The 23,882-nt window shown below is 42.0% G+C and overlaps 1 protein-coding gene across 1 annotated transcript in view; it reads right to left on the minus strand.

The window, feature by feature from the left end:
- Positions 1-223: 223 nt before the first annotated feature.
- commd10 (COMM domain containing 10) overlaps positions 224-23,882 on the minus strand; it is a 57,503-nt gene continuing 33,844 nt past the window's right edge. Inside the window, exons 6-7 of the mRNA XM_084551129.1 lie at positions 1,078-1,137; positions 224-825 (exon numbers count right to left, since the gene is read on the minus strand). Coding sequence (XP_084407255.1) covers positions 787-825; positions 1,078-1,137 — 99 coding nt within the window. The 3' untranslated portion in view covers positions 224-786. The remainder of the gene's footprint in view (positions 826-1,077; positions 1,138-23,882) is intronic.

The raw sequence follows: 23,882 nt of genomic DNA on the forward strand, positions 1-23,882 counted from the left end.
GCTGAGCAGCTTTGGTTTACTAGGTTTGGTTTACTAGATCTCTGAGGCAGAACAAAACCTGGGATTCAGGGAACTTCTCAAGCTTGGATAAGATGTGAGGATGAAAGGAATTTATGCACACAGACGCACACAGATCCAGATCCATGAACAAGGACATATTCATGCATCCATCTAAACACACACACACACACGCACACACGCACACACACTGGAGGTCTGCTCTGCCTCCAAGAACTCCCATCTGTTGAACCAGCAGTCCAGGTTGGTCTTAATGAGAAATAATGAGCCTTCACTAAGTAACAACAGTTTGGATGAATTTCACCTCCACTTCAGATTTTATTCGATTGGCATGTCGTTCATTCTCCAAGATACAAAATCAATTTCCTTCGGCACAAATGGCATTTTGACAATTCATTTGCTTTTCCTCAGGGTACAACTACAGTTTTAATGACATTTTTATCATCTTAAAAGTAACGTGTAAGGAAATCAGGCGTTAACTCACTCACCACGTGGTCTCCAAAAATGTTACAAATAATTGTGTTTAAATACAGATTATACTGACAAAGTAGAGGGGCATTTCATATAAAATAATCCACGCACAATCAGATGTATCCCTGTGAATTTAAGTGATGGAAATATGGAAGTAAACACCTTCCTGGAACTTTGAGTTTTCTCTGAAAAATCACAGCAAGAAAGGAACAGCTATGCCTCTAAACAGCTGGCACAGCTGGCAGCATAAACACTAACAACACAGAGGGTGTGTGGTTGCACAAAGAGCATCGGGCATCAAGTAAGGGAATCCAACTGTCCTTGCACGACTTCGAGCTGAAAGAAAGAGGAGAAATGTTCAGTGCTTGGAAAGCAGGAGAACGCAAAAGATGCACACGCACAAAGAGGGAGAAGAAAGAGAGAGGGAGAAAACAAAGTGTGTGAAAGTATGAAAGAGAAAGAGGCAGGCAAGCAGATGGATATTGTCAGGTCGACTTCTGCCGACTAAGCATTGAAACCCAAAGAAACTAAATGGGCTGAATTTAATGTGTGAACACACAAACACAAAACGACACAAAAAAAACAGACCTTGTTGTAGAGCTCAAGCATTTCCTGGTGGTTAAACTCAACAAAGACGTTTTCCTGAACCTGGAGAGAAAGAGAGAGAGCGATGAGATTAGATGTAGTGAGAAAAGGGCACAAGAGTGACGGGAACAAACAGCCCAACAAATAAGAAAACTAAGTTACGGCAGCGATAAGAGCACGAGTGAAACTTCTCCAGCTCCCTTCTTGTGCTTTCTATAAAAGCCTTCATTAATTATTACTACTCTATGGCCAGTATGTACTATCCTCTAAGGCTTGTCCAACCGTGTTTAAAAATACACAGGCGGCAAACTCACTGTCCACCAATTTATGGAGAGAAAACCCATCTACGTTCCGTTGGCTTACTTTTAAAGAAGTTCAGGCCGGCTGTGTCATTTGTAGCTCCGTGTAACCCAAATATGTAGCAGATAAAAAAAAAAAAAAAAAAATACATTCAGGAGGATTGGGACAATATGCATAAGTTTTACACTGATCAGCCACAACATTAAAACCACTGACAGGAGAAGTTAATAACATCGACCATCCTGTGACAGGTCAATGTTCTGCTGAGAAACGTTTGGACCTGGCATTCATGTAGATGTTACTTAGACATGTAGCACCCACCTAGACCAGACCAGGCACCCCCACCCCATAGCAATGACACTCCTTGACGGCAGCAGCCATCCCCAGCAGGATGCAGCCTGACACAGGCACACACACAAAAACGGTTTAGGAACATCTCAAGAAAAAAAAAACATGAAGAACAGCACAAGGTGTTGACCTGGTCTCAGTGGAACTAAGGAGCCAAGCCAAACTCCTGAAAAACAACCCCACACCATAATCCCCCCTCCACTAAACTTCACACTTGGCACAATGCAGTCAGACAAGTATCGTTCTCCTGGCAACCGTCAAACCCAGATTCATCCATCAAATTTCCAGATGGAGAACCGTGATTTGTCACTCCAGAGAACACGTCTTTACGCGTGCTTTACACTACTGCATCCGGCACACTGAAGCTCTCTATGCACTATTCTTGAGCTAATCTGAAGGCCACATGAAGTTTGGAGGTGTGTGGCGTTTGACTCTGCAGAAAGTTGGCAACCTCTGCGCTCTGTCATTTTACGTGGCCTGCCACTTCGTGGATGAATTGCTGTCGTTCCCAATCGCTTCCACTTTGTTGTAATACCACTGACACACTGTTGATTGTAGAATATTTAGTACCGAGGAAATTTCACGACTGGACTTGTTGCACAAGTGGCATCCTATCACAGTACCACGCTGGAATTCACTGAGCTCCTGAGAGCGACCCATTCTTTCACAAATGTTTGTAGAAGCAGTCTGCACGCCTAGGTGGTTGATTTTATGCACCTGTAGCCATGGAAGTGATTGGAACACCTGAGTTCAATTATTTGGATGGGTGAGTGAATACTTTTGGCAATACAGTGTATGTCGATGAGGATCAAAACCTCTCTTTTTTACTTCTTTAAAACTGGGGCAATGGAAGTTATGAAAACACTGAAGACGACACAAGTTAAACAGATTCTCAGCAATAAAATGGAGTTTGTGTTTTACAAAGCTGTAAAAGTAATGGAGATATGTGAACCCCACTCATGTATTTCTAAGTTTTATTTTTACATCAGTTTCATTACCAATACTATGTTAATTCCTGAATATCAATTCCTTACTGCACATTGCATCATGTGCTTCTTAGGTTCACCTCGGAGCTTTTCGTTTTTCCCTCTTTCCTCTTTAAAAATACAGCAAACTGGCAAATTATCAAGGGAAGCAAGGCTCTGCAGAAAATCATAAAAAGACCAAGGCAAGCCATCACTGGACTGCTGTCATCATCAACACCACCACCACCACCACCATCATCATCATCATCATCATCATCATCGCCCCATCAGAAACAAATACTGGACAATAATCCTCCTGTGTGAGCGGGTGTAATGGCGGGACTTTATCAACACCATCATTGAGAAAATAGCTATAATATGTGAAATGGTTTCTGGGCAGCACAGAATGAGAAGGGCCGCCTCGAAGCCAACCAAAGTGCACTCACTGCTGTTTCAATGAATGCTGATGACGGCACAAAACTCCTTGTACCGACGAGGAGGGCAAAAGAAGGAAAGAATAAACGAAGGATAGACACAAAGAAAGAAAGAAAAAGAAAGAAATCCGTGCCCGAGCACAGTAAAAACCCCATGTCAGTCGTCACATTGTGCGCTCTCAACTACAGCTTAGAGACTAAACGGGGCTCGGGGGCTTGGAGTTAACTGGCTGGCTGGTTGGCTGGTTGGGTGGGTGGAGGGAGGCCGCGTGTCACAACAAATTAATGCCAGAGATATTAATTAGAAGCTACGTTAAAAGTCCATAAAGGGGAACACAGAGGGTGGTTGTCTTGTCAGAGCTCACTCTTCACAGCAGCTCCACTGCACAAAAAAAAAAATAAAAAAATGTAGGACAGTCTTCAGAGTTTAGCTACGGCAGAGGGAGTGCTGCAAGGACAACCCAACAGGTAATAAAACAATTCATTAAAATTTTGTTATTGAGTGAGATACAATGAAAAGAAGACATCAAAGCGGCTCTGCAAGGTGATAAATCCTCTGAGGAAACAGGGCTGCCGTTAGGAAATGATTTGATTTCAAATACAAATTGTGCGTGCAATTTAATTAGGTGAACGATGAACGCAGAGCGCTTCGGTCTCACTTCACACAACTCTTATTCTGTTCATCTCCACTGTGGCAAACACTATTACTACGAGCAAAATCCTATGCTATGCTTAGGTTTATAGTCTTTAATGTGCTTGTGTCTTAGGAACACCAACAGCCTAGATAGACAAAGAGGTGAAAACCCACCAGCTCCCTGAACTATCTTTATTATTGTCTGGCAAAGGTAAGACAGGGTGCAACCAAAAATATGATGGGGATCAAAACTAAGCTACAATAAAGTGAAAACAACAAACTGTAACACTTCCTGTCTTCCACACAGGGGTTATGGATTAAGTTCCATGTGTGTTTGCGCTCGTGTCAAAGTAAGATCGACAGCGCGTTCTGGTTTTCAAGGAAAGAGTTTCGTCTAGGGAACTTACCAACAAGTGTGTGAGCGTTTGTGTGTGTTTGTGCGTGCGTTTGTGTGTGTTTGGCCCATCACATTGTTCCTCAGGGTTGCAATTTTGCCCGGCAGTAACCCAACAAGGCTCTGACAGATCTAGGCTAACACTAATGGGGATAGGATGCATCATGATCATCATCGCAGCTCCACGCAACGAGGACGCACATACACACACACAGACGCCCGTTTACGTACACATTTCGTCTGCCTGAGTGCCAAAAAAGCTGCGTGTGTCGGGATGCACAAAACAGGATTAACCCGTGAAGATAATCATTAATTCACTTGCATCTGGTGTTCCATATGCACTACATGCTAGGCTACATTTACTGCAATGCAGGCTACGCGCTAAGGGAGCTCCAACGCACGGAGAATCAATTTAGAAGAAATTAGCGAAGGAGAAAAGGAGCTAATAAAATAAATTAGGGAAAGCTCTCCACACTTGTGCTTCAGGAACTTTTGAAACTAAATATTAAGTTGCAGCTCCACAGATGAGACCACAAAGCCAGAAAGAGATGAGGACGCCTTTGGCATGAGGATACAACAATTATTTGGAATAGAAGACAAAGATCCAAAGTAAAACTCACTTCCTGTTTGAGTTTTGTCATAAAGGATTATTGCTCGTATTCTCTTAAGAGTTTTACTTCTAAATGGTGGCATATAATATGTTATGCTATTACAATGTTGGCTCAGTGTTTGAGAGTGATTGAAACAACTACAATAACGACTGGCACGACATTTTCAGAAAAAGATGGTCCCCGGAGGACTAAGCCGTACGTCTTTAGGGTTAACTTTTCCTCTAGCACCATCACTGGGTTGTCAGTTTTTGCTTTTTCAGAGAATTGCTTCAGCTATTTTTAGAAGGACTGCCACGAATGTAGCACAGATATGTACTGTACGCCCTATTTCTATTAACTCTAGTCGTCGCTTGACTGTTTTTTATCTGGAGCAGCAACTGTAATGGGTGTTGAAATGTCTCAAAACTATTTAAATGGATCAGCATAAATGTTGGTTCTGTTTTTTTTTTTTTTTTTTGGAGTCAGAGTGAACTATCTGCTGGATGGAAAACGAGTCAAGCACTGATTGTCTAAATTAACTTTGCAGCATCAGGTCAAACAAACCTTGATTAATTCATCCAACAGGTCTGTTTTCTTTACAGACTTAAATGAGTGCGAGTGTTTAATTTTTGTACTGCCTGCCTGTCTGACCGTCTTTGTGACTTGTGGAGTTTTGACCTGACGTTGTTACAGTGATCGTCCACACCAGGGTTCATTGATAAAAACAGTAATTTTACCTCACGGAACACATTACAACGCATTAGTGTGGATCCAAAGATGCACCGCGGTAGACCAGCATCTCCAGCGGTCTGTGAGGTAAAATTACTGTTTATCAGCGGTGTGTGGTGGCTTTGAAGAGAGCGATATGACGACTGTGGTTCCTCGCCGTCAAAGGCTGTCTGAAAGCGGTGATAATATTCTAAATATAGCCTACAATTAAACTGACATACATTTTTTTTTTCTTGTTGGCGGATAAAATACATTTTGTTGACGACCCCATCCACAGCAGTTCGTAGCTTAGTTTCTTTAGCAGTGCACCTAACTATCCTTTTAAGATTTTATAGTATTCAGCTTCAAGAGGTTTCTTGGATCATTAGGTGAACCAATCAATGTGTGAGGAAAAAAAAGACTTTATTAGGTGGTTAGGTGCTTAGTGGCGTCAGTTTTGTCAATTTATATAAGGCATGGCATTAGCTATTCTGATAACACGAGGAGTCCCGGTGAATGGGGCCGGGCGTACACAAGAATACACTCTTCATCAATTATTTGCCTCGGCGCGATAAAGTACAACTTGGATCTGAAACACTTGTCAAAGCAGTGATTTTTTTTTTATTTTTTTTTTCTGAGTGTTTCACAGAAACGGAATTTCTTACTTCGGCCTGATAAAAGCAAAGAAAGGCACGGAGGGAATAGAGCCGGGGAGTAAAAGATGACAAGGAAGAGAGGCTGATGAAAACAAAGAGGGAAGAGGAGTGGCACGGTGAAAGACAAGAGAAGAGGACAAAGTGAAGACGCTCAGTGACAGAGAGTGGTAGCTTGAGTGAGAGAATGAAACACTGTGATTACCCAAGAGGGCTTTTATTGCAACTAACAACTAAAAACATCACAAACATCAAACTATAAAGAATTGTGTGTCAGACATCTTATTTTGGACCTAATAACACAATAGAGCCGTCTATAAATTCACAGAGAGAGTGAGAAAAGGAGAGGGGACAACACTCTTCAGCGTCTGGGTGAAGCTGTCTGCCGGGTGAAGTAATCCTAAAATATGCACGGCAAAGTCAATACCAGACAGATACGAAGAGAAGCAAATCAGGCTCAAGTGTCGACAACAAGTGCCAATCAATCTCCAGCAGTCTAGGTAAATGGCAGGTGTTGCTGTGGGAAAGTTTGTGCGTTTTGGAGAAAGACGGAGAAGTTTCTGAGTTGTGCTGTATGCATGCACACGCAACACTGTGCAGATGAGCAGAATTTGATTTGTAATGGCATTACAGCGGAGCGTTATGCTCAAAGGAATGTCTGTGTTCCTTCATAATTCTTAAAGATCTGCATCCATCTTTAATGTTCTCTTGATAACATAACTTATATTTCATGCGGTGCACTGCTTGTCTTTATACTCTGTCTTCAGGCTGTCAGTCTTAATGCTCAATAAAAACTGGGTTGGAGCACCAAGCCATCCTAAAAACATAACACTAATGGAAAAAAAAAAAGAAGACAGAAGCAGCTCCCTGCAGAGATGGACAAGTGTGTTTCCTCTGGGCTAACTTGGTGCTCATGTGGAGTGTGCAGAGCTCGTCACTTGTTCCAGATATACTGTCACTTTCACAGCAGGTGAATTAGCAGGGAAGTGCATGAAAACACTGAAAAAGGAAAAACAGATCCATCCTAGAGTTAATGGGACCAAGCGTAAACACCTTGTGATGGGGCTTTGGGTCCTGTGAGTTGAGGGGAGGGGCCTCTGTAGATCATCCTACAGATACCAGATCAGTTTAGGATCTAGTGAATTTAGAGGCCAGGTCAACACCTTATGCTGTTTTTCATGTTTTTTTTAGTTGTTCCTAAACTGTTTTGTGTGTCTCGTGCCATCAAGGAGTGTCATTGCTATGGGGTGGGGGTGCCTGGTCTGGTCTTGGTGGGTGGTACTTGTCTAAGTAACATCCACACAAATGCCAGGTCTAAAAGTTTCCCTGCAGAATATTGTATAGTTACAAGATAGTTAATGTTATTTACTTCTCCCTGTCAGTGTTTTTAATGTAATAATTAAAATGATGCTTTAACAATTAGCACCTCTTCCAGAAATGCACAAAATGCCCCATAGATCATCTCTGCCTGACAAATAGGTTTTAGTAAAAAAGTAATCATCCCACCTTTCTATTTTTATTCCTTTTATTTTTTTTAATATGACACTCGAGCAGCATTAAATTAGATTTGAAAGAAAGGGAAATTGCAATTACACCAGCTGAAGTGCTGTGCAGAAGGAAGACATGGTATATTACACAATAAGCCTCCTGTGACTTTGCTACGTTGCACGTCTTTTATGACTTTGAACTCTTTGACAGTTTGTCCAACTACAGGCTTCTGCCACTGAGAAAACTCAACGGTGAAAGACATTTTTCTATTTTGTCTTGGGAAATAAACGGCTGTTATGTTATGCTATGCTGCCATGGGTACGCACTGGTTCAACAACTTTGTGCATGCTGTGTCTTTATAAACTGTCAGGTTACGGGAACACCTCTAGTCTGTACACTGCTGTATAGCAATTAGCTTAGGATATAGATGTCTGCCGATCTCCCCCTCTTCTTTGTGCCTGTGCCAGCCAGCATTCAACAGCTTCCCTGGCTGTTTGAGCTGAATTCTGTCATCTTGCTATGGAGCGATCAGCGGGGGGTTACTGAAGGAGGACATGGTTTTCTTTTGGTGGTGACAGCACAAACAAAGCTGTAATTATGTCAAATTAACTGGGATTTCATCATAACTTATGCTTTTTTTAAAAAATAAATAAATCAGAAATAAAGTGAAATAAAACTGAATTTCAGAACTCAAAACTTCTGTTTGTTTGTTAAGCCAACAACCATGAGAAGGTACACATCTGCAGCCGCAGTGTAAACAGAACAACGTATTGAGACAATAATGAAATGTGGGCCCTCTCTGCTTGTATATAAGAGCGTGTTCAGTGTGCTTGAGGATGTTTGTTCAGTTGCATAGCTGTCCGTCACAAAACGGATACTCAAACAAAGGCAGCTGTGCTGTCAAAACACAGACTTTTAAGGTCTCCATAAAGATTTTTGTTGTTTGAGTAAGTGCTGTAGGTGTGCTGCATCCTCCTTTATGCTCTCTTTCTGCCCATCTATCTTACTTCAGGCACCCTGTTGAGTTTTGCCTAGTTTGTACCCCCCTGAATTAGACAGACGCTAATCTAACAAAATGTAATAGATCATAAATCTAATATGTATTCTAACTTCATTTGCCAAACAAGGAGAGGGTGGCATAATATGGCAATTACACCATGCTACTGACCCTGAAAATTTCTAAATGTCATGATCTATTAAAACAAGCATTTCTCAAACTCAGACTTGCTGTGGGGTATTCCCTTAGTCACTTAGCATGCATGCTATTATACACAGTACAGAGTAAAAGTATTTGGATTAGATTTAGTGCAACTGTGATTAATAGGAAATAAGTGATCGCTGGTGTTGGTTAAAACTTTCACTGTGCCCTCGTGTATTTTCTCTACTCAAAATCCTAATTATCAAAGCGATGTAATTCAAAGGAAAGACTCATTACCATTAATGACATGTGAGGAATGTTTTAACATTTACTTTTTATAAAGGGGGGCGGTTAGCACTGATGCCTCACAGCAAGAAGGTTCCTGGTTCGAATCCAGGCCGACTGGGGCCTTTCTGTGTGGAGTCTGCATGTTCTCCCTGTGTCAGCGTGGGTTCTCTCCGAGTACTCCGGCTTCCTCCCACCATCCAAAGACATGCTGGTTAGGTTTATTGGTGATTCAAAAGTGGCTGTAGGTGTGAGTGTGAGTGTGAATGGTTGTCTGTCTCTCTGTGTTAGCCCTGCGATAGACTGGCGACCTGTCCAGCTTTCACAGGACAAGCTGTTACAGAAGATGAATGAATGAATGAAAGGTTTGTTAGCCATTGTTGCCAATTATTATGTAGATTCCAAGAATATTTTCCAACTGCTCTGAGGGTATTAATGCACTTTCTCTAAAGAGAGCTGGGGCAACCACTCACAGAAAGTGACTCTTGAGGGACATGCATACAGGAAACACCAAGCAGTAATAATGAAATGTTGAATATTGAAATTCTGCGTTGTAGCGAAGACGGACAAACAAATCTTTTGCAAAGGGAAATGGGTGTGTACCAAGTTGAACTAATCTCTTTTAGTTTTTTTAGAAACACAATTGATGTAACGACCAATTTAGGAGTTCCTCCAAATGTTTACCACAAGAAAACACCGCTCATGACTTTGGTTCGAAACCACTGGAGTCACCATACTGATCGTGGACTTGGTGCATCGGGAGAACATAGATGGAGCAGCAGGAATGTCTGCAAGCAACCAACTGTCAGCTACATAGCAATGGGCCTAAACCAAAATAATTGGTTGTGGCATCTGTGGAAACTCCAGGCAGTGGTGTTTTGGGCATGTGACATTATGGAACTGTGCTTGATTTGTCTAGTATTTAGCTTTCCTTTTAATCACTCATAGAAGTACACGGTATTCACCTCATCTTACTCAACAGTAAACACTGTGGCCGGTGCCTACATGCAAAACTGCAAAGTGCCAGTCAACAACAAACAGTTAAAAAAAATCAACCATGTTTAATCTTCCCATGACCCTTTGAGGCCTGAGCTATTCATAAAAACAGCCTGCAGGAGCCACATATTCTCTGTGCATGGACACTGAAAGGTGGGGGGGGGGGGGGGTGTCCGCTCCACAACGCTGCCCTGTAGCCACGCAGCGCAGTGACAGACACGGAACCTCAAAACGTCAGCCATTCACTAAAAGCCCTTCGACTGCAACAAATAGGAGCTGTCAACGCCAAACACTAGAAACCGTCAATCACCTGTGGTATTTATAACAGAAATGAGCACAAGCGGATACGTGCACACACACAAAAGGCCCAAGAGAAGAGAAGAGAAGAGAAGAGAAGAGAAGAGAAGAGAAGAGAAGAGAACTTATTTTGCAAACCTCCGTCAGACGTATGACATGCAATACATGACATGATAGCAGCCCATCATGTAGACTAAGACACCTCCCGAAAACATAAAGATAACACAAAGGGGCCAACGTGTCTTTCCACGATTTGGAGAAAACACCTGGCAATGAACGGGCCCAGAACATTCCATCAGTCACGATATTTCATCCTCCCTTATTTTCTTTTCTTTTTTTTTATTGTTCTTTTGATAACGCTCTTGTTTTATCTAAACACTGAAAACCACAGGGACTAGCTAACAGCGCAGAAGTGTGGAATGGATGCTTCTGCATCAGGGGGAGACAGTGGCGACAATCAATAGAAAAAAAAGGCAGACAAAAAATAAATAAATAAATAAACAATAAAATAAACTTGGATTTTCTCCTTGCAGTGTCTGTAGACTGCGAAGGAGGAGGCAGCAGGTTCTCGGCCTAACAGGAAGAAATCCATCCAAATATTTTAGCTGATTGTTTTCACTACTTTGCTCACTTCCTAACCAGTGTTTGTACACCGATCAGGCACAACATTATGACCACTAACAGGCGAAGTTAATAACTCACCTTGACCAGACCAGACACCTCCCACCCCATAGCAATGACACTCCTTGATGGCAGCAGCCATCCCCAGCAGGATGCAGCCTGACACAGACACACACAGGAACAAACTAAATCCCAAACTGATCAAGTGTCTGTGGGATGATCCACAGAGGCCCTCAACCCATAGGACCCAAAGGCCTCCACTAACAACATCCTGTTGCCAGGACACCACAGGACACCCTCAGAAGGCCCATGTCCACTCTCTGATGAGTCACAACTGTTTTAGAGGCACAAGGGAGACCTGCACAATATCAAAAATAGGGGTTGAACAACTAATATGTGGTGAAAGTCGAGTCGACGTCGACTAGTCGGCGACGTCACACATAAAAACACAGTAGAAAGTAACGGTTTGCAACAGAGGCTTTTCTGCAAGGCAACTGAAGCTTGAACGCAGGCTACCGTCAACACCATAAACACTGTCAGCCTGACACTTCTAATATGCGGCTCTCTCTCTTGGCCAAAACAAAAACGCACTGTACAACCACAGTAACAAAGCCAAACAATAGAACACAACAGAACTAAACACATGAGTTGTTAATTGACTGCCGCTGAGAGGATTTGGACCGTTCCCCTGCTAGCGTTAACGGATGCCTTTTCAGATGAGTGTGTAATGCAGTAGTGCTTCTGTTGTATTTCAGGACTGACTTACATATTCGGCATGTCACGGTAGAATGGGCTTCATCTTTAGTGAAGTATTTCCACACTTGATAAACCGCTGCCAGTTTGCTACAATGACCCACTGGGCTCCTCACCTGTCTTCTAGTCTAATCTTCTTTGTCGACTAGTCGACTTTGCGGTTAAAGCGTCATGGCAGAGTAGTGAGAGAGAGAGAGAGTAAGAGTTCAACCCCTAATCAGAAATGTGGTCATAATTTGATGCCTGATCGGTGCACATGTTAAAATCTCTGTCTTCTAGGTCTTGGTTTTTCCAAAACATAAAGGAAACATGTGAGTATCTGGTTATTGCAGACCTTAGTCAAGGCAGTTTCAGATGGACGCTACCCACAGATGTTCGTAATAAAAACTTAAACTCCCTACCAGTCATTTAGAAGAGGAGAAGTTACTTGGATGAGTGGAGCAGCATCTTCGAGAAACTAAAACAAGTCCACTTGCTTTAGTTTTAGCTTTGTTTGTTGGTTGTGCATGTTGATATGTTAAGACTGACTCAAGTTGACGGGCAGCCAAAGTGCATCAGTTGAGCTTTTTTAAAGAACCTTGGCAACAGAGAATGTGCGCACGGTTGAGAATCGAACTGCACTGATATGCATAAATCACAAAACACAGATACATCGGTGCCTGTCTGTGACCTGCATCCTGTCATGCACACCATGTGGTTTCACAAACACTGCCCTCAGGCTGTGAGGTAAGGTCATGTTCTTTTTTTTGTCTCCCTGTTAGCAATTTCTGTCTTCGCCTCACCCTTCCCGTCTTTTCCCTTCATCTCTAGTTGGCAAGAAACATCATCCCTTCTTAATGCCTTCCTTTTCTTTATGTCTGCATCTTCGCCTCAGCTCCCATCTCCCCTTGCATTAAGAGACGCCTTGTTATAAACAGCCCATCAGTGAGCTGTCCATCCGTAGCCCGGGCTGTGTACTGACATTTATTAAGAGTCAGCTTTGCCTGCAGTCTCCTGCCTCTCTCTGCATCCCCACATGAATACAGAGAACCAATTAAAGGAAGAACAGGGCATATGTCTACATGGTTGGAGAAGCTCGGCCACAAATACAAACAAACAGCGAAGGCGGACTGATGCAAGGATGAAAGAGAGGAGAGGAGAGGAGAGGAGAAGAAAGAGTAATATCTGAGTGCCTAAAAAGAAGTAGAAAAAGAAGCACTACCTACAGTGCTGAATGGGTGCTGCAGCAAAGGCACAAGACGATACGCGTGTATAAAAGAGACGTAACAACCTTTCTGAATAAACATACAGCACCTTTATTCAAGACAGTTAACACACAGGGACGCCCCACGCAGTCAAATTGCACAGCAAACTCTCATTCAGCAATGATGAGCCTTGACATTTAGTCTGAGCAATAGGAGGCAGCTCCTGGGGCTAAACAAATAACATCCTCAGTTGTGGCCTGAACAGAACGACGGATATTTTGCCTATTGGTTTTGTCTCACATGGATGAGGTCACCTGTGTCCTGTCTCTCCAGCCTGAGTGTATGTGTGTGTGCCATTGTTCATTATTGTGTGTGTATCATTCATGCACCTCGCCAAACTAGAATCCACCACATCCTGTGTTGTGGTTGGAGACAATGGGACGTGACTAGGCTTCCACCAGACTGTACCGTTCCCACATCCGCCTCTTGAATCTTCACATGCTATGTACCAAAATACAGCACAAGTACACAAGCGACCAATTGAGGAGTTTCATGCAAGGGACTCAGTCACATGTGAATCACTTGGACGGGAGATATGGACAGGAAGACACAGACAGGAAGAATCAGACAAATAGAAAAAAAACTTTCCCGTATGAAACCTGGAATCAACACTGGCATCTGTTTCAGTAATTAATTTTAGACACAAACTAACACGAGTAAAACAGGTTTCAATCATTTGATTAACAATGACCAATACAAAAATCATATCAAACACCCTGACACGACAAGAGGAAATTAAGAACCAGAATGATTTTAAATAATGAAGAATTCTAGTAAATATTTAAAATAATGTCCTTGTTTCTGATCTTTTGCATCACAGAACAATTGGACTTATATTTAATTCAGCAATCATTCATGTGTTTTTCATTTTTTCTGTGTATTTCAGGCTGTCATGTCAACTCCTCTGCGGTGAGAATGGTCTCAAGACGTATAAAGATTATAAATCATGATGAAAGATGGTTCAGGGCGACACACAGACAAAGAGAAAGAGACAGACATGCAGCGACAGCGAAGCGGACTCTCAGAGAACAGCATGGCCTCTGCTAAGGGGTCATTTGTCGGGTCATTAGGTTCCCCAGTTAATGAAATAAAAGAATAATAAAGAATCTCGCTATAATGTCCAACACAGAGAGAGGCTGTTCGGTGTGAAGTGTCCGCTTTCACCCACCACTTCCCAACCTACACACACACGAACACAGGCACGCTCGCACACACACACACACACACACAAGCACTCTTTCTCTTCTGCGTCCGCTTCTTTCTCGTCCGCGGACACAGCTGACTGTCTCTAGGTGGGCAAGGGTGGGATTTTCACACGCCTCGCTCCCCAGAGCACATTCAGTACAGTACAGAGCGAGGCAGCAGGACATACACACAAAGGCTGGGATTGTCTGAACCCACTGGGCCACTCACTGAGTGACAGAAACACACTGAAGCATGGATGCAGATACATACACAAGCTCCCTGCTGGCATTCCTGAACAAACACACACACACGCGCACGCACACACACATACCGCCTGCGTTTGTTTCTGAGAAGCAGAGGCCTCTAGCCCAAACACATTGTATTTATGGGGTCCTCTAAGAGAACAAACACAGACAATCAACTGATCAACTAACTTCTTAGTAGGGCTGGGCAATATATCAATTTATTATGGGAATATGGAAACAACAGGGATATTGGAAATGTTTAGTTTCACCACTTCCAAAATGGAACAGACCACTTTGCTGTGTGAAGTTTGTTAAAAGTTTATTAAAACTAAACCAGCAGCAAGACCAACCTGTTGCAGGACCGAAACAAAAGCATGCAGTGAACGGGAGCAATGTGTGTCTACCTACCCGTAAAAAAAACACAACTAAAAAGCAGCAAATGTTTGCAGGGGACAGATGAAAGGAAATTAAGGAATCATTAACCGGCTCTACAAAGGTATCAAAAACAATCGGTTACAAATACGAACCATCAAGCTGCACATAGTTTTGTAGAGGTAGCATCAGCCCATTAGCATGAGAAGATTGGTAAGTGGAGGACTGTAACTTGGCCGTATCATCGGCATGTACTTGCAGCTGAACTTTTAGCCAGCTGAGGATTGTAAGAGAGCCTTGAGCATGCAGTCGTTTTCTCTCAACTCAAACAGACAGGGCAACTGCAACACACTCCACACACGAAAGTAATATCTGTCAACCTAAAATCAAGCGCTTGCTAATTTAAATCCAGCTTGGCAAAAGTTCAGCTGCCCCACTTTGCCGGCCCTCCTGTGGTGTTATGAAAGGATTTTTGGAGGAATTTTTAGCGGTTAATTCATAAATAATAGCCAAAGCCAACAGAGACTGTGGGACTTAACAGAAATAAACATCCAAATGCCACTTACTGTTCTCTGAATAAAAGATTCTGCCCTCCTTATTTTATTAAGCATGACAATAATAAACACTTTCTCCCTGTTGAATGTGGATTGTTTCCTTCAGGACTGGCAGTGCTGCACTGAAAGGCCATTGATAAATACTAGAGTAAGGCAAAGAGCCACATATTCACTCTTTATTCTAATTCAGTTTCTAAAAGTGTTAATTGCTGTATGTTCTTTTTTTTTAATGTGTGAAAACGCTGCACCCAAATTACACCCAAAGTCGTGTTCTCAGTCTCTCCTTGTCTTCCTCTTTCCATTCTCACTAGCTGAGGAGCCCACAGTCATTAAGCATGTTTTTCTTTCCCCCAATTTGCAAGTAGCTGCACAGCTATGAAGAGAAATAAATAAACCTTGGGTTAAAATCAGCTACCCACTGCTCTGAGTGTGCTTGCTATTGTGTGTACTGTGTAAAGGGTATGTAATGGGTTAAATGCAAAGGAAATGAATTTGTGGAGTAGTCAAAAGATGGGCTAATATTTGACAACTCAATCTGGTCTTTAAGCCAGTGTTGTTTTCCTTTTCTATTGAACAATCCACAAATCACAAAAGTGGAATTATAAAATTTGCCTGAAAGTACCTCTCTTTGGAAGTCCTGAGAATAAAACTGAGTGAACTCAAATGATCTCTCACCATGTGGACCACATATGGACCCTCCTCCTGTCCCATTGAAGGCTGACTGTGCCATATTTATTACATTGGAAGGCTAACTGTATATTGCTACAGAGCAACGATAAACGCTATTGGCCTTTTGGAATTATTTTAAAAGGACAATGTTTTGATGGTGTTGATAAAAGAGGGGCCGATATGGTAGAGGATGAAGGACAAGCAAGTAATACTTCCAGTGATGGCTAATGTTATGGGGAAAACAAGTTGGTGGCAAGTGGAAGGAGTACTGAAGTCAGTGGGAGCTGAGGACAGAAGATGGAGAAATGTTATGTGCTACAATACCTCTAACACGAGTAAGGAATGTGTCCGAGGCTGCACCATGATGCAGAAAAGGGCATTAAGTCTGTAAGTTTGTTGAGACTGAACTGTTTCTTTAATTATCATCATTACAAATGAAAATATCATGGGCAATAATAGATTATGACAGACCTGTCCACAAAACTGACACCAATAGACTCAAATGAAACCTCTGCTTGTCACAGATGGCATACATTCACCTTTTTAAACACACACACACAAAAGAACTTTAAAGACTTCAAATTTTGGAGAACATAAAACATTACTGTATTAAAAGTAAACTCAAACAGTGTTGCCACATATAACCAGGTCATGTTAAACTTTAGATCTATGTTATGTGACGTCAATGGAAGGCCAATCCATAAACTGACTAAATAATCACTTAATTTAATAAAATCTGCAGCTTGTTGGTGCAAATGTGCAATGTGGATTTGACACCAAGATAAATACAAGCTAAATTAGATATATGTCAGTGCTACTGTACACTAATGCAAGCTAATCAAACCGCCAAAGTCAGTAAAACATGCTTAATGGCTGCATGAAGGGTGTCCAGCTAGAATACTTGGGATAAACATGGCTCACATTTTGGAGGAGGCATGCTTCAAAGGCAACACCGTAACATCTGTGGCCTCTGTGAGCCAACTGCTGACGACTGGGACTGCCTCGTCACCACCACATCCTTCATCCTAGCCTCACGCTGCTTAGCACCCCGACCTTTAATCAAGAACATGCGGGCGTGCAGCCTAGTTTTATAGGGTTTAAGGAGCTGCAGTACTTTTTGTGGTGCCGGTGACACTTGTGAACTTCTATGACAAATGCTCTCCTCCCTCTTTGTGCCCCGCTGCTCCAAACTTCGCTCTGGTGAAGTGCAGCCACATTATTATTACTGTTCTACCACACGGGAATCTCTCCCTCCCTTCTCGGTGGAAATATGACAGCTTTTCAACCCTGGTATCCTCCCCTCTCCCTGCTGTGGTCAGCGTTGAACAGAACCAGAGCCTGGTTCTGATCAGCCCTTTGTACGTCTGCAATGCGTCATCTGTTGTGGTTGTATGGTTGTTCCATGGCCTTATGAACCAGTACACAAGGAATAAATGCTTGACTTATTGATCTGATGCATTTCCGCTGACTCATGTAAGTAAATACACATTTGCATTGCCTAAAATGTAGAATAGAAACCAGCAATCCAAGTTTTTGCCATGAGATAATAATTCTATGGGTGCGAGAGGTCCCAGGTTTAAATCCTGGACGAGCCCTTTCTGGGAAATGCTATTTGTGTACAATATGTGTTTGTACAAGAAGGTGCATATATGGTTGTGGCGGCTGCGGCTCAGGCAGGACTGAACCCAAAGATGCTCCCAATGCCAGGAAGACACTTTACGTGGCAGCTAATGTTGGCCGATTATTATTGCCTGGTCATAATCTCTCACTGCTTATGCCCAACTTCATGTATCAGCCAGGTTATATTACAGTTCCATCCAGCATCGCCCTGAGCTGAGCCAACGGCAGCAAGAAGAAACCGACACACACTATGCCACATACAAAACAGTTGGTAAATTTTTAATCAGTGCATCTGGGGCATTTTCTTCATTTTTCAGAAAACCCAGAGACACTTATTGAAGTTCCATATCAAAAAGATCCCAAACCACTTTTTCTGTTCTGTTAATACTGTGCGTTACACATTCAATATACAGTACATGAGCAAAATACACCGTTTGAAGCCCAGCATCTGATGCATGACTGATAACTCCTCACAATAAAAGGAAATACATGCAGGAGGCCTCATGGTTTTCTTATTAAACCTCTCCATGCGGGCTGAGGATGGAATGAGCACAAGCCATTAAGCGTTTCCTACATCAAACCAGTCGATCTTAATCTGGCAAACTGCTGCAGTTCATGACTATTTCATTGATGTATCAACTTGAAACCTGTAACAAAAGCCTCCAGAGAGTATTTAAATTCAAGCACACAGTTAAAGATTCATCTGAGACAAGGCTCAGACATCTTTTCATCATCTTGAGGTTTCAGCCCCTGTAGTGAATTTGAACCACCCACTTGTATTTTGGAAACTTCACTGTCACTTGTTTCTCCCAAAACTTGCAGTGTTTGAACTCCTATGAAAGTGTATTACTCATTTATTCTGCCTCCTTACTGTAGAGCTCATAAATAGCGCTCTCGATAAGAAAGGCGGCTTAATGTCAACTCAACATGAGTGCAATCTCGTCTTTCAGCGCCAGGTGAAAGGTAAGGGCTGTGACATAATGTCACACCGTCAGCAAGCATATGTGGATCTAGTTTTGGACTATGGCCCCGGAGTTGGAACCTGGTTAGCAGCTTGTCAGTACACTGAGCATGCTGGATGCTGAAGGTATTGAAAGCAAATTAACAACATAGTCAAGAGGGCACACCAGGTCCAGTTTCCCAGCATGACATTGAACTGTCACAAGATGGTCAATGTTATTTACTTCTTCTCCTGTCACTGATTTTAATGTTGTGACTGATGGATGTACCACAGTTCCTACATCAGTACAATTAGCTCTTCCAGTGTCCCTTTCTGAATAATGAATACCGACTACTGCCACCTTCTGGTGTGGAGTGTAATTGCAGGTGCAGAACGTACAAGCTCGTTTGTCATTTCCTGTAGTCGTTGTGGTGTGTTCAGAAGGTTCTGTCTTCTCCTGACCTCGTTTTAAACATTTACTCGACAAAGTGATACAAAAGACAAACTTGCGTATCTTAACATAGAACACAATATACCAAACAAAAGACAAAGACAGAGCAAGGAAAAGGAAAAGGACGGCAAAACATTCGAGAAAAGTGTGACAAAATTGAGGTACGTATAGGGGGACAAAGAAAGAAGCCGGAAGATGAGAAATCTGATTAAAGCCGTGAAGCAAGAGAAAGAATTTAATCCATTTCATCGTCACCCACCACACCATACTTCACATGTGGTCTGTGGGAGTGGCAGGGGCTGGGCTGGCCTAGATACATGCAAAATGAATAAAGCCGTAATATCCTTTGATACAAGTCTTTGAAACACGCTCAGCTCCAAGCAGCATCTGTTCCTACTTTTAATCTGGTTAGGGTGTTTCTCTAAATACAGCCAAGAATTATCGTCATCGGCAGGCGTTATGGATGGGGGATGCGACGCGATCAATGGAATGCGCTAATTTAGCAGAAAATAACGTCCATAATCCAGGTTAATTCAATTTTTAGTGTACATATTTAACGCAGTCAGTGACTATGAGATGCACAAAGCAGCACAGGAGAAAATACTATAAAACGCAGTGATGTTGATTAATATTAAAGCATCTGACTTGAGTGAATATCTGAGAGAAGAGGGTTGATATCTGGCACACTCTGTGCTCTCTATCTCCAACAATCTCTCCTATATGGCCTATTTAGCCCAAATAACATCCAGCAACTGAAGAGGACCAGACCTCAAAGTGTGTGAAGCCTCTCCCCGTGCTCGTCATTAACATGTTTGTTTATCTACTGCTCATTCCCTCGGAGGAGCACGCAGCCTTGTTAAGGAGGGAGAAGAAAGCTTTAAAAGTGGAAATAAGGCATACATTTGAGTCCAGTCCCAGGACGACGCGCTGTACCGAGCTATTTCCATAATGGTAGCTTAACAGGAGCTAGCCGGCTGAGCGAGGGGCACGTCGCCCTCATTAAGGCACTCGCTCAGGAACAGATTAGCGCTTCATTAACATACAGAGAGAAGCGGGGGAAATTACCGCTCTCCATTTCACAGTCTGAAAGGCAGGCAAAGACCAGAGTTAGAGATAAGTGGTGGGGAAAAGATGGACTCAATTTGGGGGAAGATAAAAACCGGTGTTCGGTATAAAATTTGCTATTAAAGCATCCCGAATATCTCTGACCAAGAATGTGAAGAGTTTCCTGTCGGTCTGTCTGTCACCATATTTCTTTCATTCTTTGTCAATCTCTCATTTAGTCTCTCTTTATATTATATCAGTCATTCTAATACCTTCCCACTGCCCTTTGCTTTTCAGAATCAGGCCAGTGATCATTCTCTTCTAATATAATGGAGCCCAGCATTATATTGGTTAGAAGCAAATGAGAGGGGTTGTCCTGGCTCTACTGGTTACCTTCTCCCCTAATATCTATCGTCGGCATCAACAAAGCCAGACTTTCCTCTTCCTAATTAGTCCAATGCCTAAATGAAAAGCGGCCTGGCAGGACACAGAGCTGAATAATGAGCCAGTCTTGAAAGAAGTCAACCTGCTGGCAGGTCAGGTCATATGAAACCTATGAATCTGAAATTATATTTATAATAGGCCCCTTGATCCAAATCAAACCAACACTGCCCTTGTGAATGTAGTTTGACATGAACATAACTTGGAAAACATGCCAGCCAAATTGTGGTAGTGGAAGCTGCTTCTCTACATCCATTCCATCCAAGTTCAAAAGCCAAAGTTTTTCATAAAAGATATTTAATATATACACCAATCAGGCAAAACATTATGACTACCTGTCTAATACTGAAGCAGAGAATGGACATGGGCCTTCTGAGGCAGAGTGTTGTTAGTGGGGGCCTTTGGGTCCTATGGATTTAGGGGAGGGGCCTCTGTGGATCAGGCCTGTTCCAGTGCATCACACAGATATTTGATCAGGTTGGGCTCTAGTGAATTTAGAGGCCAGGTCAACACCTTGTGTGGTTCTTCATGTTTTTCAGTTGTTCCTAAACTGTTTTTGTGTGCGTGTCTGTGTCAGGCTGCATCCTGCTAGGGACGACTGCTGCCATTAAGGAGTGTCATTGCTATGGGGTGGGGGTGCCTGGTCTGGTCCAGGTGGGTGGTTCATGTCAAAGTAACATCCACACGAATGCCAGGTCCAAAGGTTTCCCAGCACTGAATTGTCCCAAGATGGTCAATGTTATTTACTTCTCCTGTTAGTGGTCATAATGTTGTGGCAGATTGGTGTAATCATATGGTACATAAGAATTAGCATACTGAACCAGCAGTGAATGAGTTGGACCAAAAAATTGACTAAAACGGTCAAACAAAGCCACTGAGAGAAACTGATTAGTGCTTCTCAAGCCAAATCTCCAAAGAGTGAGGACGTTGGGCGCAACAATTTCCCATCCTGTTAGCCTGCCCTTCACCGTCTCGTGTCCTAATCTTGAGGCACTAAATTCCACTGAAGTGTTTTTAACCTTCAGATTCCTTCAGACATAATGTGTCTAATTAGCAAAACTACTTGTCATAAGAAGGGAAAAAATATCCTGACCCTAACTGGAACAACTCAAATTTAAATAAAAGAAGCATCCAATTAGGAAATCTACCTGCAAACGGACATGTCCAAAGGACAAATTAACTTTTCTAACCTCTAACTTTGTGATGAGACTTTCCTGCATCTTACTTATCCTCCCAAAAGTATATACTTTTACCTTTCTAACATGATTAATTAGGGAGAGACCAGCCATGACACTACGGCCAAGTAACACTGGGAAGATTTGAGTTTATCCTGTATCTTTCCCTTACATTTTTATGCTAAATGATCCCTATGCAAAAAAAAAAAAAAAAAAAAAGTGTTTTGCTCTTTGCATAGTTCTAATTAGCCAGTGGAATCTGACAAACAGAAGACAAGCCTTGGCAACCTTTCTCCTTGGTCCCCCTGCTGTTATTAAATAACTTACAGTAATTTCCCACCAAGCCATACAGAGCATTGTCCTCGTCCTCCCCGTCTAACTGTGTGCTACTGACACCTTGTCTTTCTCTTTAATGGACTCTTGGGGGGAAGCTGATTATCTAAAGGTTGGCAGGGTTAATATTACCTACACAGTCTCCGCTGACTTTGGCCAGGAGGCTCTCAGACTGAACAATGTGCTCAAGGCTAATGAGCTATGCTTCATTCTGTATAGAAAAGAATATGTGTGAAACCTCTGTGAACTGAAGCCACGTTAACTTTACAGGAGAGAAGTGATGGGAATCAAACATCGAGAGCCGGGTTAAATTTTTACGATACATCAGAACTGTATACCTCTGAGGTTTCAAATCTTTTTAATAAAGGTTTTAATAGTCTAATATCCCCCACCATAATCTCCTAGGAAATATGTAATAACTCCACTTAACAATGTTGTTAGTAACCTTTGGGGATTTTAAGTCTGAGTCAGATATGTTCACATCAAGGCTGATACTACGTCCAACAAGCTAGCACATTTGTTCGTCATCATATGCATCTACTCTCCACCGCCACACTGTGCAAGAGTGCAAATAGGAGCAACATGCTCAATTACCCGTCTGACCTACGTGGTATTAAGTTCCAAGAATGCTTCTGCCCAAACCATTTATTTAACCAGTCTAATTTACTTATTATTCATATTTGTTTTCCATGTTATTTAGGTTGTTTACTGATGCTGTAAGCTGAATAGGACTACCACACAGGAAACTGATCAGGAATTAATTGAGTTAATTGCATCCATAAGCAGAACTGTCATTGGCATTAATATTAATAAATTCTAATCACTTCCTATCCCTACAGGAGAGTCATTTCACACTGAAAAATCAAAACCTATACTTAAAGCGCAACATTTTTTTATACAAATATGTGGACTATGATCAGGGTGATGCACTTACACACTCCCCATTTGTTCAGGCTGCAGCTTTATGCTAGTTTAAGGTTCTTAAATGAAGAATCAACAGCTAGCTAACTATTATAACAGTAATCTGAAGTTAAATGTAACGTAAAACTAGTAAGAAGTAAGAAGACATTTCTATTCTGCTGCATGACAACACTCCTTCATTAAAAACACAACACTGAAATTATCCACCTTTTTTGCTAAATAAATAAAATAAAGTGTGATTTCTCTCCAGAATATTGCTTAATTCATTAATTATCGCAAAGGCTGTCTAACCAGTGACATTAATATTATAATAATTATGACCAGTACAGACACTAAAACTGTCAAATTAACACACAAAATTGTAAAATAAACACATAAAATCCACAAACCACATAGGAGAAACCACAGCTGAGTTAGTGATGTAAGATAGACACCACACACGCTACGGCAACACTTGCGTGTCTCTCAATTAAATCATAAAAGAACATATTACATACATGACCACGGCTGGCAGTGAGAACACTGAATTACAGCATAATGAGCTCAGCCTGTGCAGTGAGGTTCATTCACAAGTGAGACAATCCCCCTCTTGTGGTATATCACCGGTGTCAGACAATCGCCGCGCTGGTAGTTGAGGTGAGAGCAAGAAATCACTGTGAGTTACAGTATATCCCTAATTAAAGGACTAGTTGGACATAGCTGTTAGTGGTTTTAGCTGGACTAATGTAGTGTAGCCAGTTCATGAATAAATTATATGACAACAGTTCGCCAATACACAAGCCGTTATTTTTGACTTTTGTCTTTGTATGTTTGCATATAGGACTAAAACATATCAGATATAATGCTCTCAGATTAGTCTTAAAAGTTTCATTATGCTTTTTATTAGCCACTATCACCTGTTTCCAGCCTTTATGCTAAGCTAAGCTAGTGGCCTTCCAGCTCTTGCTTCACATTTAACACACACAGCTGACAATCTTTTTATCTGATTCTCTGCTAGAAAGAAATTCAAG

The sequence above is a fragment of the Chelon labrosus genome, assembly GCF_963514085.1.
Source record: "Chelon labrosus genome assembly, chromosome: 9".
In the NCBI taxonomy this organism is placed as follows: domain Eukaryota; kingdom Metazoa; phylum Chordata; class Actinopteri; order Mugiliformes; family Mugilidae; genus Chelon; species Chelon labrosus.